At 47.2% G+C, this 20,215-nt stretch overlaps 1 protein-coding gene across 1 annotated transcript in view; it reads right to left on the reverse strand.

The window, feature by feature from the left end:
* The window catches only part of ALDH16A1 (aldehyde dehydrogenase 16 family member A1), a 728,744-nt gene that overhangs the window by 294,184 nt on the left and 414,345 nt on the right, over positions 1 to 20,215 (reverse strand). Inside the window, exons 14-15 of the mRNA XM_086930227.1 lie at positions 9,181 to 9,385; positions 8,637 to 8,822 (exon numbers count right to left, since the gene is read on the reverse strand). Of these exons, the coding sequence (XP_086786353.1) occupies positions 8,637 to 8,822; positions 9,181 to 9,385 (391 nt within the window). The remainder of the gene's footprint in view (positions 1 to 8,636; positions 8,823 to 9,180; positions 9,386 to 20,215) is intronic.

Consider the following 20,215-nt stretch of genomic DNA (forward strand, 5'->3'; position numbering starts at 1 on the left):
AGTAGGGAGATAGGGAACATTTGATGCCAAGAGCAGAAGGCACATATTATAATTCGAACACTATACTGATTTCCATTGCCGTAGTTTTACCCTGAATAGATAACTACAGATTTCATCCCTGAGGATTCATAGGAAAGTGATCGTCGTTGGTACACGGCGTTAATGAGAGCACCTAAGGTAGATGGTGTGTAGGTCTGCTGGATTGTAGACCGTGTGAAAATGAGAGCACCGGAGGGATACGGTGTGGAGGCCTGCCAGATTGTAGGCCGTGTGTGAGTGAGAGCACCCAAGATTGAGGGGTGTGTAGGTCTGCTGGATTGCAGACCGGGTATAAATGAGAGCACTGGGACTGCAGGCCCACGTGTGTAGACGCGCCGGATCGAGTGTCAAGTGAATAAAGTGCGAAATGGTACATTATCAGACCTGCCCCAGGGTAAACTAGTCTGGGCTTACGTGGCCGCGAGACTAGTAGGTGTGAATAGGATATTGTAGAACCAATGCTTGTTTATTGCTATTTTCCCCATCCTTAGGTACGAGATGTCATACATATGCCTATATCCATTGTAAATACGTTCTAAGGAGGGAGTTGTTTACGTTCCGGCTGGATTAGAGGGGCTCCTAGGAGCGGATTCCATCTGGTCCAAAAATCTGGTCGGTACACAGGGTCTGTGTAGGTGGTAGGGAAAGGTTGTGGGGGAGAGTTCAAATTCTCAGGCTTTGAGAGGGGAGTCTCTGTGGGGATAACAGTCGCAGGCGGGCTGAGATTGGAGACCAAGCTGTTAAGATTGGCCTTGGGGGGATTGTTAGTTGTGAGTTTGTTGCTCCTGGAGGGATCAGTAGATGTGAGAATGGTGGGTGTTTGGCGACAGAAAGTAAGAATAGGGGTAGTGTGATTGTAGAGAGTGATGGTGGAAGTCCATGAGTTTAGGAGAGGGTCGTCAGGCGTGGAGGTTGGATCAGTTCCCCGATATTAGTGAGGGAAGTGGGGGATAAGGGAGAAAGGGTTTGATAGCTCAGTTGAGTTAGCGAGGGGAGAAGTGTGGGGAAGTGGCGGTCAAAAGTGGTGGTGAGGGTCGGTGGCTTGTATGAGAATGGTTTCAGTTCTGTAAATGGAAATGGTGAGATCCCCTTTGAAGGTCGGGAAGATGGTAGTGGAGATTATTTCACCATAGGGAATTGTTACTGACTTGGCGACTTGAAGGTGAAGAGAGAAGCTGTTTTTCCATTGAGCTGGGCGATTAATGAAGTTTGTTTTCGTGCTGCCATTGGTCGCTGAGTGATAGTTATCTACAATGAGTGTTTCAGGGTGTTGTTTTAGAATGCTATGTTTGAAGTTCTTTTTTGCATTACTGGTCATTTTGTTAGGGTATCTAATGTACCAGGAGTTGGTTCCGTAAAGCACGAGATTAGAGTTCTGGTTGGGGTTAGATGGGCGCATGATTGAATGGTAAGAATGTAGAAACGTAAATAGCAATCAAGCAGTAGGCTGGACACACTCTTGAGGAGCCACGAAGGTAGGGTGGAGGAGGGCACACTGGAAATTATAAAATACAATTTACACAGTTAAGGGGGTGTCGCAGCCATTTTACAGAGACAAAGGCAGGACTGATTCTGCAGCAGTGTGAGCCCCGCTGCTGGAAATAGCGAAGTGAAAAATGGCGAAGCAAGTGAGGGACGATTATTTAGTTTAGTTTAGTTTAAGGGAGTTTGTAAAGCGCTTGGTAACACCTCCCGGCGTGTCCCCGCGCTGTGGAGAAGGAATGCAACAGCAGAGAAAAAACCAATCACATAGTAAAGAGGCAGGTTTCTTATATGTTTCTTCACATTGTCTTCCCGTGTCCTCCTCGGCGATGGCTGCAACGGCGGTGCCACATTCGCAGCAGTGCAGTCCCGCCAAAGTGGGGAGTAAAGGAGCGTCAGAGCACCAAAGACACCGTGCCCCCAAGCATCAAGGAGCAAAGATAAAATATAAATAACATTGGAGGGCTTAGTGGGTAGTCAATGGTGAAATCGAATTCTGAATTGACTGTAAACATAGTAGAGGGGTTGAGGCTGGAGGATTTATAGGTGAATCCAGTAGACAATGCACAAGTGTCATTAAGGAGATCCCTTAGTTCTAGTATGAAGGTTATATAGTAAGTTGCCCTACCCACGATGGCCTCCATAGATTGATGATAGACCTTTCTTATTTTTATTTCCATAGAATTATTTCCATCCAATTGCAATGTGTGAGAATACCTATTTCTAATAGTAGAGGATGCAGATTTTTTTAGGGGATATGCGCCTCGTTCCCCAACAATGCCAGTGGGAACAGGATCAGGGGGCGCAAAGACAGCAACGGGGACGCGGAAGAGGAAGAGCGAAACAAAGGAAAAAAAATCAACAACAAGAAGAGGTTGGGGAAGGAAGCACTCCACACGAAAAGATTGGTACAGAAACGAGAGGTATGAAACAGAGACGGGGCAAATGAATGAAGAATTACAAGTGATAAATTTATCCAAACGGGATATAACACCATCTGAAATATCAGATTCATCACTAAAAAGAGGCATTCATTTTTGCCCCACGCAAAGAATGGTCATGGCACAAACAAGAATTGATTTCTATTTATACATACGCAAAATCAAATTGGCTAGACACTTCATGGAAAGAAAGAACAAACCTAAAATCGAAAAACCACCCTTGAATCCTACTTCTAAACTGTGTGCAAAAGATGCGGAAGGCTATCTAGCTTTAATAAACATGGAGGTCGAGGAAGACCAGGAAATACAATTGGAAAACGTGATACCCCAGTTGGGGGCAGGAATAAGCCACAAAAAAGCCAAATCCAAGTTCTACCCGCAACTAACACCAGGCAACAAAATTGATATATTTCAAGAGGCGGTAATACATGAACTATACAAAATTACCAAAACTAACTGCAAAGACAACTTATCCTACCAAGAACAGGAAGCCTTATCCTCTCTAATCAACGATCAAGGGATGGAAATTAAAATGGCGGATAAAGGGGGAAATGTGGTGTTATGGGACAGGGAACTATACACCACAGAAGCAATGAGTCAATTGATGAACCCCCTCTACTATGAAAATCTACAAAACAACCCTCTTGACAGGATCAAAAGAGAAATTGATCAAAAATTAACCAATTGGGAAAGAAAAAAACCTGATTGATTACGAGGAGAAAAAATACTTACGTGTAGATTTCCCACGCACGGCGACTATGTATTTTCTGCCGAAAATACACAAGGACCCCACAAAACCACCAGGGAGACCAATTGTGTTGGCGAAGGGATCACTTTTGGAACCGATGGCCAATTTAATTGATTACTCTCTGAAACCATACGTTGAAAAATTGAAATCTTACATTAAAGACACTACAGATTTTCTTTGCATGTTAACAAATTTGAAGTGGCAAGATCAGTACCTCTTGATATCAATGGATGTGATCGCCTTATATACTAACATTGACAATGATCTAGGTCTGCGGGCTTGTCAATACTATTTAAAAGAACGTAACATACATTATAAAGATCATAACGAGATGATAATGGAAATGATCTCCATAGTATTGACCAATAACATCTTCCTTTTTGGTGATCAACTTTACCGTCAACGAAATGGAGCTGCCATGGGCTTTTCCTTCAGCCCAAGCTGAAATATGGTAAAAAACTGATTGACAAGTGCTGGGAGAGAGCTAACCAGAAACAAAGGTCGGAATGTTTGAAACCCAAAGAGGAAGAAAAACACTCAGATGAACCAATCAGATTAATCCTGGATTACAGTCAGGAATCGAAAAATATAACACAAATATTGAGGAAAAAGTGGAGAATTCTGAAACTAGACCCAATAATAAGACAACAAATGGGGGAACATCCAGTGGTAACATACAGACAAGCAAAAAACTTAGAAGATCAACTAGTGCATAGCCACTTCATTAAAAAAAACACGTGGTTACAAACAACAGGATTCCCAAAATGTTACAACTGCAAAGTGTGTGAAATTGCTAAACCAACTAAAGAAATAACAATGGCAAACAAAAAAGTGTGGAAAATAAGAGAACTAATAACATGCAAGAGCCAAAATACCATCTATAGGATAGAATGTCCTTGCCAACTCCGCTATATAGGGAGCACAATTTGTGAATTAAAAAAACGCATATTGGAACATGTGCGGGCCACGGTGAATAAAGACAGAGGAAACGCAGTGGCCAAACACATGGAGACACATCATAATGGCAACTGGAAATTGCTCAAATTCTTTGGATTGGAAACAATGTCTTTATCAGAAAGAGGTGGCCATCGAGAAAAACTGTCATGACAAAAGGAGTCGCGCCACATTTTGAACTTTCGTACAATGACTCCTTTTGGACTGAATCAGTCGGAAAAACTGTATATACACATATAAAAAAAGACTGAACATGAACTTCTCAATTCACTCCTAAATAGCTTATCCCATACCCCACACAACCAGAATTAATCAAGTAAAGGACATGTACCAATGAAAGGACACAAATGATTACGTAGGCCCACTGGAGGGCAGCAAGGAAATGATATTTGTGATGACATTGATTCAAACAGCTCCCCCATCCAAATTTAATTAATTATTGTGAGTGAGGGAAACAAACAGCAAATCAACTGTAATCACTCAGAACAAACTTATTGTGCATGAAATGAATGTTAATAATGAAAAGTACAATGTAAATAATTGTGGGGGAACTGTATAACATGAACTACAAATCCCAGAGTTCCTATCATGGTGACAGGAACTAGGGTAATCACATGATTGTTTTTTAAAAAAGGAGATCCCTCCCACCACAATCAGCAAATAGTGGTTAGCAACCGTGAACAAGGTAGAAGGAGCTACCGAAACGCGTTGGTTTTGCTGTGTCAAAATGCTGCAATGGATTCAAGAATAAATACATTTTGTCTAAAAAACTTACAAGTGACTGGAGTGGCGGCTTTGTTCGTTTTCCTTGGAAATGGTTGTTGGAATATATATATATATATATATATATATATATATATTACGTACATATATATTACATACAAACATCTACTAAACACACTTGTACAAATATATGTAATAATGGTCACCCTAATAAAATAGTGAGTTCAACTAGTGTTGCCGCTTCTATTTTTACATTTTATGGTTTCATTTTCTTGCCCATCCCCTAATCCCTCTCCAGCAAAAAAGGGTGGGTAATGAGTATTTTTTTTTATTTCCCCGCAAGCAATTTTCTCAAACCTTAACTAAAGAACATGGTGCATCACAGGTGTGGAGTATCTTTGTTTCACCTACAATTATTGAACTCCCCAGAAATGTGGGTTAGTTCCTTTTTAGGTCTCGTGGCGTTACAGCGCGTAAGCGCTGTCTCGCCAGAGATCTATTGTCACTGGGTCTGCTTCCCAGGAGACAGCACCTGGCCGCGCGCATTGCCTCTTCAAGGAGGAGATTTGAGCGGGCCACGTGCTCGCGAACGGGCTCAGCTGCTGTCTCCTAGGAAGCTCCAACACCACACACGCATGCGCATAAACAGAGACACACACACACACACACGAGCGCCCATGCACGCACGCACGCACCCACACATACAGAGAACCCACCCCGCCGTCGCATACACACACGCGTGCGCGCACACACACACACACACAAGTGCACTGAGCGCCCGCCCACTTACCGCCACTCCGGACTTCAGCCGCCACCGCGGGGCTCTCTCTAGGGCATGGGAGCCCCGCGTCACCAGCACTGCTTCTCTCCGTGGGCGTGTGCGCGGGCTTCCGAAGCCGGAAGTCCCGCCCCACAGAAAGTTTCGTTTTCGCTAACGTTTTGTTTACATGTCCTTTCATGACAAAATGTATACGCTACTGTTGGGACCGAGGCTTTCATGGTAAAGAGTAGTTAAACAGTTTAAAGCTGTTGTGTCAGTTTTGGCTAGAATGTTTTTTATTGTATCGCCACTTTCAGTCATTTTATACAGAATCATAAATACCCATGATTTTAGTACAGGAATTCTAAGAACGGCAAGGCAAAATGACGCGTTGCAGCAACAAGAGCCAGTCCCTGTTCTGCACTATTGTTCATGTTGCGGGGTATCGAATAAACTTCCGGCCAAGTCGTAAAAATATTCCGGTTCGTGGATTTTCTTGAAGGCGTTGACTTCCGGTGAACGCAGCTGTCTTCCGTGTTCTGTTTACACCATGGCACACTTTCGGGTTCTGCATTCAAACCTCCAGGGACTCATGGGAGTGGATAGTTTCTAATTTCTTAGAAATCTTAGAACTCCAGCTGAGCCTCCTGCAGCAGAACAGGCTGCCTCTGGTCACTCAGCTTCAGGTGGCCGATCTTTGGGACCAGTTGTTGCAGAAAGGGCTGTTCACCCGAAGACATTCGGGTACGGGTGGGCATTGCTTCTACGTTTTTGCTTTGCTTGCGTGTGACATTTCCATTTTCTCAGTGTGTTTAGTATGGGTGAAGTTTCAGTACATTATGTGTAATCCCTCCAGTGACACATTAGCACAAATAGCGCTATTATGTGGTTCTACTGATGGGCAATCCAATGGCCATTTGAATACACATAACTCACCAGACAATACAAAAATCACAAATTCTTCAAACTGTGCACATTATACGACTAATAAGGCAGCAGAAAAGAAATCTAACAACATCTTTGCTTCACCGCCATGCTCCACATATCACTGCCCCTAACAAGTAGGATATATTGCAGAATATTCCAGAAGAGCATATTTCAGCCCCAGTTCTGCCACTAACCGACATGGCACCCTGACAGGACCAGTATATTGCACCTCACCCCAGACATAACTCTTAGACACTGGCAACAGTGTACTAAGTGGCGCCACACACACCTATTATTTTCCAGGTCCGTTCACGGCAGTCAGCACATTCTGGGAAACAAGCAGAAAGACATATGTCGAAAGGTAATGGGATATCGTGCTAAGCGGAGTTAACTGCTCTAGTGGGCGGCACCCTGCCTATGGCAGAAATACCAGCTGCTACATACAGATCATTCTCAACATCCTAAACATGCACATATTAGAATTAGAATACAATTACAAGTCAGGCAGCTTACCAATAAAGCAAGCATTTTGCTAGTGATACATGCAATGGCGTGTGATAGTGCAGAGGCCCTAATTCAAGAAAGGTGAATGAGTTTAGTGCACCCCTGCTGGTAAACAAGAAGAGAGCTATGTTCGACACCCCATTGGGCACTGAGGCCACTGCACATTTCTTACTACCTTTCAGGCACAAACACGTATTTATAAAAAATGCGCACTCTCTTCCAGTCTGGTGATCTCACTATGTGCTGCCTGGTGTCAACAATGAGACAGCATACATTCTCTCTCTCGACAATAATGTACTATAATTGCTCTTGTTCACTATAACAATCCTATTCAGGCCCTTACATGACCATGATAACATTAAACTTTAACCAAACAAATATACAATATTTACATATTTATTTACAAACAACAAAATAGGCACTTGCAAATCATCTTCATGCGCCAATACAGAGTTTGCAAAAAAATTAATGCAACACATTGTCATATACAATGCCAATAACTCAAACTTGAATGCTGCGAGACCTATTGCATTGCAAATGCTTGTTTAAATAGGCAGTAAGAACCAGAAATTAATTGGATATGTAAGCATGATTTTTTGATGCATGTTTGTATTTTTGTAAATACCACTTACGTTTTATATGAATTTTATAATTGTGAACATTTTAGGCTAAAGGACAATTAATGTGGTGAGATATATTAACTATTTTAGGCCCGCTAGCTATTTATATGCCTCTTGATTGTTGTGGTGTTCTTTCTTTAATATTTGTAGGAATTTTATTGTAGACAATCTTGCCGTACCATCTTTTATCATGCATTGTGTCTTCTTTTATGACCTCATTAAGTCGAATAAAGATTCTTTGAACCTTGAGTAGGTAATAGTTATGAAAGAGGCTGTGATGTTGCTTCTTTTAACTATGGCATTCTAAGAAATTGCTATCTAAGTATTCAAAGGTGTCTGCCAGAGTAGAAATGATATTTGGAGAGGGAAGGCGGGTGTGTTCAGGGTTTTTAAGGGGGTTATGGTTATCAAATCTTATAGGTGCCACCCATATTCTTAGTATCATATCAGTCGTTATTACCCTTATTCTGCTCTCCTTTTTATTCCATTCTATGCTCAGCCAAGTTTGAGAGGACATATAATGTTGAGGTGTCACTGGAGGGTGGGTTGGCAACAGGAGAGAGTGGACCGAACAGAACTGGTGTGCCATTCTGCTATCAATCAAGCAATCGTCTTCTTAACGACAAGAACTGGTATGAGCTCCAGCTTTACTGAGAGACAATCTTCGTTTTACAACATATGGACCATGAATTAAAGTATATACACTGCTCAGCTACCAGGGTTCTTAACCAGTAATGCTTTCGTATACTATAGACCACACTGATCCTTCGGTCAGTGTGGAATCCCAGCACTGTATGAGGCCTCTCCAATGTTAACTCAATATGTAGTGAACATTTGTAAATGTATCATGCACCCACCAGAGTTGTGGTCATGCTGCAATGGAAAATATATCTGAGTCTCCAGCAACTGCTGAGAGTCAAACACAGGGTCAAACTTACCTGGTAGAAATCCAAGGTTGGCAGAGGGAACTGCTCGCTAGGTATCACCACTATCGCATTGCCACGCACAATCGCTGGTGCAAAGAGGCTGACAAAGCTGAGGAGTGGGCTTTCATCTGGGCAGGCTATGCCAATCACACCCATTGGCTCACGGATCTGCACAGTTGCGCCATATAGAAGGGTCTCCTGCAGCAAATCGAGAAGACAAAAATGCTGCATCAAAACATTTTCTGCTAAGAAATAGTCTAAAGATTCTGGAGAAAGCTTCAGGCATTTAAATATAGCAATGACGTGCACAATAACTCACAAATGACAGAAGAAAGAGGATTTATACTCAAACTAGCCTGGGCACCATGCCACCCACTCCAATAATACAACTTACTTCTAGACCTTTACTACAGGCAGGTTTCACCGCTTGACTCTACTTTGCAAGTCGTGGGATCCACTGCGTTAGTCCACCTTCTAGGTTATTGAACTGCTGAATAAAAGGTCCATCTCTGCAACCTGCCTAGGTTTTTGTTTTGGATAGGATGGACATACTAACCTGCACAGTTCCTCCATATTTGTCGCAGTAGGCCCCCCAGTAGAAGAGGCGCTGGATGCTGAGGTCCACCTCTTGCAAGGCCGCCTGTACAGTGACGCCGGTCAGGGAGCTCAGCCGTTCTGCAACTTCTATCCTTCGTAGTTCCAGGTTCTCAGCCATGTAATACACTATTTGGGCACGGTTGTGGGCGGCCCGCTTGCCCCAGCTGAAAAGAAAACACAACATTTTTCAGAGACTTCTGCTGTCTGTAAATTCCCCAATGGTTGTCTTTAGTTTAAGAAAAAACATATACAATGCAGATTCTATGTTTACATTTATTGTTGTAACAATAAGTATAGGGAGCATTGTAGGCATCAGCCGGTGTTGTGTCAACATTCGGCCACTACAGGCAGTTATGACAACATTATTGAAGAAAACGAGAACTATCCCTCAAACCTCCCCCCCCAGTGCCAACTACTATGTCCAACTAGAACAGATAGTATGTGTCCCCTCTGGGGCGGGGCTCGACAGAGTTGAATTTGAGGTGATAAGTCTCTTGGTTGGGAAGGTCCAACATTACTTATGAAGGGAATCGGGGTAGTTGGGTGTAAAAGTATGCATCAATACCTGACAATATCTTTTCCCAGAATGTGCACCAGTGTCCCAGGGAAGTCGGAGTGTCTTCAGCACCTATCTCCTCTGTCTGGGTTCTCTCTGTGTAGGTGCACCGGGGTTAAATACCAATAAGTGGCAATTTTTGTTGCTGTTTCTATGCTGGAGGAGTTAGACGCTGTATGTCTTCCTGATAATATATGTCACTTCATTCTCCCATGGACAATCGCAGTCCCAGTCAGACACCCAACCCATCAGCATTGAGTACTGTTCGGCGACAAGGCGTCCATTGTAATCTTTGCCAAGGAGCCACCTCTCAGACTTGGTCAGGCTTTGCTGGGCCGCCCCCCCTCATCGTCAATCGCATCACCCAGTGCTGTATCTGTGTACATCGGAACTGTTCTACTTCTGGTAATACATACTTGGTCTGCAGAGTATCAAATGGGATGGGGCCCGCCTTGACAAAAAAATGACCAATCTATCTATATCCCGACTTTTGCCACGTGCTAAACACGACTATCTATTCCCAGAGTAAAGTCCAGCTTTTCCACCACAGGGTAGAGCGGGGAGGGGAAATTAAAAGAGCCCATCTTGGGTCTCCACTGTGTCCTATACTCAGAGTGGGCATGGTGATTGCTGATAAGTAAAGGTTGTCGGGTCAGTTTGGACGGTCGAAGAAGAGGATCTTCACAGGGCTGTTCCAGCTAATGCCCTATCCATTAACAGCCAACCCTTTTCTGATTCCGGATGCAACCCTTCCACTAAGAACCTAAGTTGAGCAGCTTGAAAGTAGCGTAGGATGCATGGGATACCTAGACCGCACTCCACTGTAGCCCGCCAAGTGCGGTCGGACCTCATCCGGGAGAGACGACCCACCCAGACTAAGCATTGGAACATTTTCTGTAGCATCTGGAGTGTCTCCGTAGGGGGTCACAAAGGCAATGCCTGGAATGTATTAAAAATCCTAGCGAGGGCTGTCATCTTAAGTGCAGCAATCCGTTCCAACCACAATAGCGGATATAACTGACTTCAGGAGAGGTCAGACCTCACCTTCTCGACCAGATTCTAATAATTAAGAGACACCACCTCTTGAATTCTTGGGGTGGGTTGAATACCTAGATACGCGAGGGAGCGTTGTGCCCAGTGGATAGAAAGGGTTTGTGTGATATATGCCTGTGTGTCCTGTGAGGCTCAGAACCTGTGATTTAGCTAGGTTAATCTGGAATCTTGCCATCACCTCAAAAAGCCTCACCTCTTCCAGGAAGCCAGGGAGGGCCTCCTTTGGATCTTCAAGAGAAGCAATAAGATCATCTGCGTACAATGTTATGAGATGTTCCTCTCCCCAGAAAAGTATCCCTGTAGCCCTCAAATTATCATGTACCCTGTGGGCGATAAGCCCCATGTAGAGAGCAAATAACAGAGGGGACTAGGTGCAGGAAACCCTTAGTGTTGTCTGAGCACTGCCTATTAGGAATAAAACCTGCCTGATCCGGGTCAATCATTCCTGGCATAAGGGGAGTGAGGTGATCCTTCAATACCTTTGCGTATAAATTTGCATTGATGTTTAAGACCAAAAAAAGTTGGTGGGACCCGCACTGTCTCTTGTTTCCTGGTTTCGGTAGGACTACTATTGAGGCCTCCATCATAGAGGAGGGTGGGGGGGGAAGAGTGTTGCTGAGCCTGTGATTGAGTTAGAGCCCCCAGTGAGGAGAGGGGCCACAGAATGGCAGAAGACTTTAGAGAAAGTGGCCAGGAAGCCATCTGGGCCCGGCGACCTATAGGGCTTCAAATTGGAGATTGAAGCGATGACTTTTTTTTTGTTTTAAACCTTTATTGTACCTTTTAGTTTCACACAGCTTTTGGCCTACAACCCCTAGGGCTGGCCGCAATCACATATTGGGAGTTTCATTGCAACAGCGTAGTTCTTAAAACTGAATGCCATTCTCTTGCAGTATTAAATACAAAGTAGATCAAATAAAGGTACATTGTTCGCGTTAGCCTGCTGATCAATTTAGGATTTTGGTTTTCTTATTTTAAAAAAAAACCCAAAAAACAACAACAAAGAAAACTTAGGAATTCACATTGCGGTTGTCTATTCCTGGCTGGTATTCGCATTAGTTGTGTCAAGAAGCGTTCCCCTGAGCTTACCTATACTACTTCCCTTACCGACTGCACAGAGACTTGATGTTAGGAGTAAAGTGCTTTCCTGGATGTAGCTCCCTGGGCGTCACTTCCTCCAGGACCCCCTACTGCTCTCCATCGAAGTCCTATGTCTACCCCGTGACCCGTGGCCTCCCTTCCCTGCAGATCTTCGTGGAGTCTATTAATCCTCTTCCCCTTCCTCATCCGATGTTGTCTGATCGTCCTCCAATAAGGGATCGCAAATCTCCCCTCTATACACATTCCACGGGGTCCAAATTTTATTCCATTTCAACGGACATGCCCTGCTAGAGTATACCGCCCTTCACCATCACTCTATCCATGTTAAGGCACCATTGTGATTTCGTTGGTACTTCCGCCGCCCCCCAGCGCTGCGCAATATCTCGCTTGGCTATTATCATACCTAAAGTAGCCCAGAGTTGACCGTGTCTAGACAGATCGTTGGGGTCCCATATATTTAGCAGGCATTTTCATGGCTCGGGAGCCAAGGAGGTCTCTAACGTTTGTGATATAGTACGCATTATTGGCCTCCAGTATTCCTGGATACGTGGGCAGTCCCATAATGTGTGGAAAAAAGTCCCCTCCTCCCCACACCCACGTAGGCAGTAAGGATGTTGTGCTCTATGTATGCGGTGCAGTGTCGTTCTCGTATAATACACCCTATGTAGGACTTTTAGTTGTATGAGTCTTAGCCTTGCTAGCCTTGCGGAAATACCAACTTCTTTTCGTGACGCCATCGCCTCATTCCATTCGTGTTCGTCCATTTCATTTATATCACCCTCCCATTTGTCCTTCAGTAGAGTCATTGGGTCCGGTAAGTTGTTGAGTAGTTTGCGGTATGTAAGTGATGTTGCATGTTCAATCATAAAGTCCGTGGGGGGGCGGTCCTCAAGCGGGGAGGACTCCGGCACTTCTGTTTCCAGGGGGATGGCAGCGAGCAGCGCGTGTCGTATTCCTTCCAATTCGTATAGTTCCCTCAATCGATCGAATGGAACCACTCTCCCTTTCCCCATAGGTCCCCTACCGTGGATATCCCTATAGTGTCCCAATGTGAGAAGCCTCTGCTGTTCCTCAAGTTCCCAAGGGCTCGGGAGTCCCACAGTGGCGTAAGTTTTGTTATTTTCCCTTTCCAGCCCAGTGCTGCTGTCGCTGTATGCCATAGCGCTGCAGTGAGCCTAGTGGGTCCCTCCAATTTACGCACTCTTCCCTGATCGTACAGCGGGGCCAGCAAATTGTTTGTGCTGATTTGTGCCCTGTCCGCCTGAAATGCTGGGTCATTTTGCGGAGCATGTATCCATTGGTTAATGGGTTTCAGTTGTGCTGCCCAATAATATAATTTCAGATTAGGCAACGCTATTCTTCCGTCAAACCATCATCTATGTAGTTTGGCCTGCGCTATGCGTGCCGGGAGGTTCCCCCACAGCAGACTTGACACCAGTGCCGCTACCTTCCTGAAGTATCCTGGTGTCACTGGGTATGGCGTGTTCTCAAGTATATATAAGAAGCGGGGCAAAGACATCATCTTGTAAGTGCGGCTTTTCCCAACAGCGTTAAATGCAGCCCGCCCAAAACTTAACGTCTTGCTTAAGTCGCTCCATGGGAGGCATCAAGTTTTTACGCATAAATTCTGTTGGGTCCCTTGTGACATGAATGCCCAAGTATTTGAAGGAGGAGCCAGCTGCCCTTAGGGGGCATTCTGCACTCAATGTCGGGACAGGGCCCTTCAGGACATACATCTCCGATTTATTCCAATTTAGCGTGTATCCCGATGTTTTGCCGTGGGCATTGCAGAGATTCAGGAGCTCCGGCACCCCATGTTCTGGGTCTGTGAGGTACACCAGCATGTCGTCTGCATATAGGGAGAGCCGGTCTTCCTAGCCCTCCGCCCAGCGTATTCCTTTCAGTAGCGGTGTGGTTCTTATCAAAGTAGCTAGTGGTTCCAATGCGATTGCAAAAAGTAATGGTGAGAGGGGGCAACCCTGACGGGTGCCCCTCCCCAGAGGGAATGTCCGCGATATGTGGCCATTTGCCACCACCTGTGCAACCGGATTGGTGTACAGTAGTTTGACCCAAGCTATAAACTTGGTGCCAAAACCCAAATGGGCAAGGACCTCAAACAGATAGTTCCACTCTACTAGATCAAAGGCCATTTTTGCATCCAGGGCCAGTACAACCGCTTGTTCAGGGATCGAGCCTGCCTTTGCCAGCACCCCGTGCACTCGGCGTAGATTCAATGCTGTATTTCTGTGAGGCATAAATCCGGATTGGTCCGGGTGTATGAGGTCGGGCATAAGTGGCATAAGTCGGGCAGCAAGGATTTTGGCCAGGATTTTGGCTTCTGCGTTAAGTAAGGAGATAGGGCGGTATGAGGAACAGTCCTCCGGTGGTTTCCCCGGCTTGGGGATTGCTACTATGGTGGCCAGTCTCTGATCTGGCGGGAGCACTCCCCTTTCTAAACATTCCTTGTACATTGCCAATAGGTAACTTAACCTTTCTGGCGTGGCCTGGTACCACTCAATAGGGATGCCGTTTGGCCCAAGTGCCTTACCGGGCTTCAGTGCACGTGTAGCAGCGTGGATCTCTTCCGTAGTTATATCTGCATCTAACTCATCTGCTGACTCAGGACTTCGTGTCTGTACCCCTATCGGCTCTAAAGCCGCCCTAGCCACCTCTGCTGTTACTTCCCGCTCTGGGGTATATACCTCTTCGAAGTGTGCAGCGAGCGGCTCCACTATTCGTTCTGGGCTCATGTGTACCTCTCCCAGTTCGTCCCTCACTTGTTGGATGCCTCTGGAACTCCCCCCCCTCTTGTCCAACCATGCCAGCATCTTTCCCGCCTTATCTCCCACCTCATAAATCCTGTTTTGTGTATCGGTTATGTGTCCCTTAACTTGATTCCGAACATAGTCTGCGTACATTTGCTGCTGGAGGTGTAGCGCATGGGACGTGTCTGGAGTGGGATGGGCCTCGTGCTCTGCTGTCATATCTCGTAGCGCCAATTCTAATCTACCTAGCTCAGCTGCTTTCTCCCTTTTGTAGCCCGTGATCGAGTTGATGGCCTGCCCCCTTAGTACCGCCTTATATGCTTCCCATAGTACCTCCGGGGAGCGTACCGAAGCAACATTTTCGGTGAAGTACTGTGTTGTCGCCTTTTTGAAGGCTTTCCTGACTTGAGGTACCTTTAAGTATGCAGCTTGTATGGGGTAGATTCGTTTACAAGACTTTTCTTGAGTGGAAACTATTAAGGTGATTGGGGAGTGGTCCGATAAACCCCTTGGATGAATGTCTATGGTGTCTACGTGTTGTATCCCATCGCCTAGTGCTAGGAAGTAGTCGATTCTCGACAGGCTCCCATGGACAGAGGAGTGGAAGGTGTATTGTTTCGTCTGAGGGTGAGCATGCTGCCATATATCGATTAGACCCATAGCTGTCAAGAATCGTTGGAGGCGAGTAGGTCCCCCCGTGGGTGCCGTCGTCGGGAACCTATCCATCTCCGTATCTATGGTGGCATTGAAGTCTCCCCCAAGAATAACATCTCCCTCGGGAAGTGTCAGCAAAAATTCTCCTAACGCCGGGAGCTTCACTGAGTGGAGCGCCGGAGGGATGTATACCGAAACTAAGTTCAGGAGCCGCCCCTCCCACTGTCCCTGCAGGGCCGGGAAACACCCCTGTCCGTCCGTCTTAGTGCTTAGTGGAATGAATTGTGAGGATTTCTGAATTAAGATGCCAGTACCCCTAGATCCTGACGTAAATTCTGAATGAACCAACATTTTGTACCCTCTCCTATCTAGGGCTTTGGATGCCCCACCATTAAGTGTGTCTCTTGCAGGAGTGCTAGGACAGGCTTCTGCCTCTTCAGCGCGGTCAACACCAGGCCGCGTTTCACCTTATCTCCCAGGCCCCTTACATTCCATGTCAAGATTCGCAGGGGGGATCCCTGTGTTCGTGTCTCTACCCCTTCCGTTCTACGTATCGGGTCGTCCGCCATATGTAGTTATGCAGTCCTGTGTGTGTCTAGTATGACTAGTGACCCGAAGTTTATGTTTCTTCTCATTAGCTAAGTGGCGCAAAAGGAAAACCACATATCCCGACCTAACTTGTGAATTCCAAACTAATGCTGAACAGCTCAAAGTTAAGACAGTATATCTTGACCTTACATGTGTTTCTCCAACAATTCCAAAACAACCCCACCCCTCTCCCCCCCTCCCTGCCCCCCTGCTTAACGGACCTTCAACTGCCCGCCTCCCCAACTGAGCAGAGTGCTTAACCCATCCCAGAACCAGAGTACTTGCGTGTTGGGGGAGAGCGTCTCCCCGAGCAGGCGGCATCCCTGCTCTCGTCTGGGCCACTCAGGCCAGTGTCCAGCCGCGGCTATAAAGTACTCCGTTCAAATTGCAGGAGACAGCGGCCATTTTCTTCCCATTCGCTCCGGGTCATTCTCCTCCATCGGCTTCAGCGAGGTCCCGTGTCAGTGATCTGCTCGCGCCCCCTCTGCCTGACATCTGTGATCCAGTCCGGCTGTCGTCGCGGTGAGCATGGTTCGATCTATGAGATCTGCGTGGAGGTCCCGCAGTGCGCCACCCCTCAAGCCAGTCCCTTGCCGCATCGGGGGTGTCGAAGAACCAGATTTTTTGTCAGCTACTAGCCGAAGTCGGGCTGGAAACAGCATTGAGTAGGGCAGTTCTTTTTCTCACAACGTCTTTTTAACCTCAAGAAAGGTCCTCCTTCGCCGTGATACTTCCGCCGTATAGTCCAGGAAAAAGGATATCTTGGAGTTTTGGATCTGGATGTCCGCCGCCACTCTAGCTGCCCGCAGAATGGCGTCACGGTCCCGAAAGTTAAAGAGTCTCGCTAATATCGGCCTCGGCGGGCCCCCCGGTTTCGGCTTTCCTCCTGGCACTCTGTGGGCCCTTTCCACAGAGAAGAAATGTGAGAGACCTTTGGGTTGGAGCTGGTTTTTGATCATATCCTCCACGTATAGGTCCATTGCTCCTGTGGTTTCTGATTCCGGCACTCCCAGGATTCGGACATTGTTCCTCCGGGAGCGCCCTTCCTGGTCGTCCAGCTTCTCCCTGAGTGTTTTGTTATCCGCTTGCAGTTTTCCCATTTCTATTTGTAGCTCCGACACATCTTCGACTAAGGATTTAGTCACAACCTCGACTTGCTTCACCCTTTCATTCATCTTCTGGAGGTCAGCGCGTATACGGGTTACTTCTGTTGCCGTCGCCCCCACCGTCGCTTGCACCTGAGCCAGGGCAGTTAGGACATCCTCCAGTGTGGCTTTCTTTGCCCCTTCGGTCTCCGCCGTTCTCCCCATGGACTTGCGTTGTTCCGTCAGGGGAGGAGTCTGTTTGTTATAGGCGAATTTATCAAGCTTGGCTTGCGTGGAGTTGGATTTGGGGCCTTTGCCCGCCATGTTCTATGGCCTAGGATGTCACTTGTCCCCAGGGGGTGTGCTGGTTGAAGTCTGCGCTTCCCCTTGGTTCTCGCAATACCACTCCCAAGTGTTGGGTGCCACGTGCTTCTCTTCGTAAGTGCCCACTTACCGGCCAAGCCGCCGTTGTCCACTTCTGTCCTGGCAGAGCCCCTCGGGAGGTGTCCGCCGCTAAGGTGGCTTCTCCTCCCTTTATGGTGCGTCCGGCGTGTTGCACTCCGCCCGCTGCTCTTCGGTGCGGTCCGGGGGCCCCAGGCTTTTTATGCAAAAGAGGAGGATAGGTGATACCTCATCAAACTCTTGTCCATCAATTTACCCCCACAGGCCGATGCATGTGGCGGAGTACTTGCAAGTTGCCGATTTCTGTAGACTCACTGCAGGCCGCCACTCCGTATGACCAGTGCGTGCCTCCTCTGATACCCCCTATCTGCCACCAGTCGGCCAGGCGCCGCCGTTCTTACGCCAACAAGGGGGGGGCCTGCTTGTAGTTAATGCGGCCAGCCAGTTCAATGCCCGCCTTGCTCACTCTTCGTTCGGCCATTGATATGTCCCAGGGCTCAGAGGGGGGTGCACCCCTTTCTTTGCACCACTATGTCCGGTGATTTTGACTGCGCCACTCCCTGGGTCATCCTATTCGGGACGTCTCTTCCTCGCGAAAATGGCGGTTCCAGCTCTTGCGTTTCGGCCTCTGCTGGTTCGTTCCTTCGCTGCCCTTCGCCGTAGCACGCAGCAGAGCAATTGCCCGCAGTCTACTCCGGTGGAACTCGAGGCCTCCCAGGCTTATTTGCGCTGTTCGCCGATGGTCCCCCACTTCCGGTGATTGGCGCCCGCCGGTGTCTCACTTCCGCTCGGGCTCTGTTTGCACTTTATGCCGCTGCGCGAAGGCGGATATTGGGCCCCACTCTTCGCGTCTTTTCCCCGCTGGTTACCAGTGCGCCGCTGCCCCCAAAACTGCTCCTCAGGTTGCCGCTCGGTCACCAGACCCGGTGCGCCTAGTCTGAGTGATCAAGGTGTTGGATTTTGCCTGCAGATTAATGCGGGATGCCGCCCTACATCAGGAGCCTCCCTAGGTTGCTGCCGCCATCGTTGGCCGCTAGCATGACTTTTTTTTGTTGAATTTCTTTTTATTGAAAACAATGCAGGGCACTGGTCAATCAAATGGCACAGACATTGGGTATCACAGGTTACATTAGACCTTTGCGACATTATACTCAGCAGTAGAATTAGCGGCAAAAAACGAATTCCCTTTGGTACTACCTTGGATTCCCTCCCTCCCCCACCCCTTACTCCGATTCACTCTCCCCATCTAGCGTTGGCGGTTCACATAGATAACCTCTATATTTGTTCCAAGCCCCCCAAATTTTCTCCCATTTCCGGGTTCAACCACGGTGCAGATAAACCACCCTCTTTGCCATCATTGCTGCATCCAAGTCCAAGCACCAATCATTAAGCGTCGGTACCTCCTTGGATCCCCAATACTTGGCTATATTTCGCTTAGCATAGATTACACCCAGCGTCACCCAGTCCTGAGCGGGGTGTGTGAGATCATTCGGTTCCCAAAGGTTCAGAAGGCAACATCTCGGCTTCGGGACAATTGACACCTCGACCACCTGGGACACAGTTCTCATGATTTTAGCAGAGTACACTGCAATCTGGGGGCATTGCCATATAGTGTGAAACAATGTTCCCTTCTATCTGCAACCCCTAAGGCAAAAGTGGTGTGTGCCCTTCCTATGGTGTGGAGAGTGACCCTCTTATATGACTTCTTCTAATCTGGTTATCTAGGCTTGCCGCCTGTTCCGTTGTCAGGCGCGTTACCTTAGATCCTTGTGGGTATTTCGGGATGTCTTGGGGAGGGATGTCTTGTGCAGAGTATAGGTTCTTGTAGAAGGCAGCAAATATAGCCGCCTCGTCTCCCTCACAGTCCCCTTTTCCGGGAGCAAAGCATCAACTACATTGGCATGATGCTGCCCTTTGAGTTTGTTCGCTAACATTTTCGGCTTTGTGACTGGCACACTATAACAATCCTCCAAACATATACAGTGATTATCAAACGTCCCTAGAGCGGGGTAGAAGACGCGTAGTCTAGCCCCCAACCAGTAGTCTCTGTGCGGGATGGTGGCTAAGTCCATGATGTCACCCCCAGGCTCCTATACCCTGGCTGCCCGGCCCCCACAACAGCAAACCCAAGCAACCTACAACCTCTCAATCAGGGTCATTAGATGCTGCATCCTCATCTTGATTGTCCTAGAGGGCCTTTCTTTCTGAAGCCAGTCGCTGGAACCTCCATGGCCAGAAGGGATCAGACGCCAACTCATGGGGACCTCAGCCCCAGGTCTTCTGGGCTGTCTCTTTGGCAGAACTTCCTCCTGGAGCTCTATATGCAATAGTTCACCTGCCACCCGTCAAGGAGCGATACCAAAGGAGATGATGGACGGAGTATTTGAGCAAATCAAACACTCACCCCCAGTCAACTGATCTGGGTTTAATCCATCACCATTCTTTAGCTCACTCCACCACCCCAGTTCAGACATGGTCATAAGTTCAAGTTCAAGTTAGATCATTTATATAGCGCACTACTCACCCAGAGGGTCTCAAGGCGCTTGGGGAAGGGGTTCATTATTTGTCGAATAGCCAGGTTTTGAGTTCTTTTCTGAAGGAGATGTGGTTTTGAGTAAGGCGGAGGTGAGTGGGGAGTGAGTTCCAGGTCTTGGCAGCAGGGAAGGAGAAGGATCTGCCACCCATGGTGGATTTTCGGATGCGCGGGACTGCGGCGAGGGCTTGATTGGACGATCTTAGTTGGCGGGTGGGTTTGTAGAAGGACAGTCGAGTGTTGAGGCATTCGGGTCC

Source organism: Lissotriton vulgaris, chromosome 7 (genome assembly GCF_964263255.1).
Source record: "Lissotriton vulgaris chromosome 7, aLisVul1.2, whole genome shotgun sequence".
Lineage (NCBI taxonomy): Eukaryota > Metazoa > Chordata > Amphibia > Caudata > Salamandridae > Lissotriton > Lissotriton vulgaris.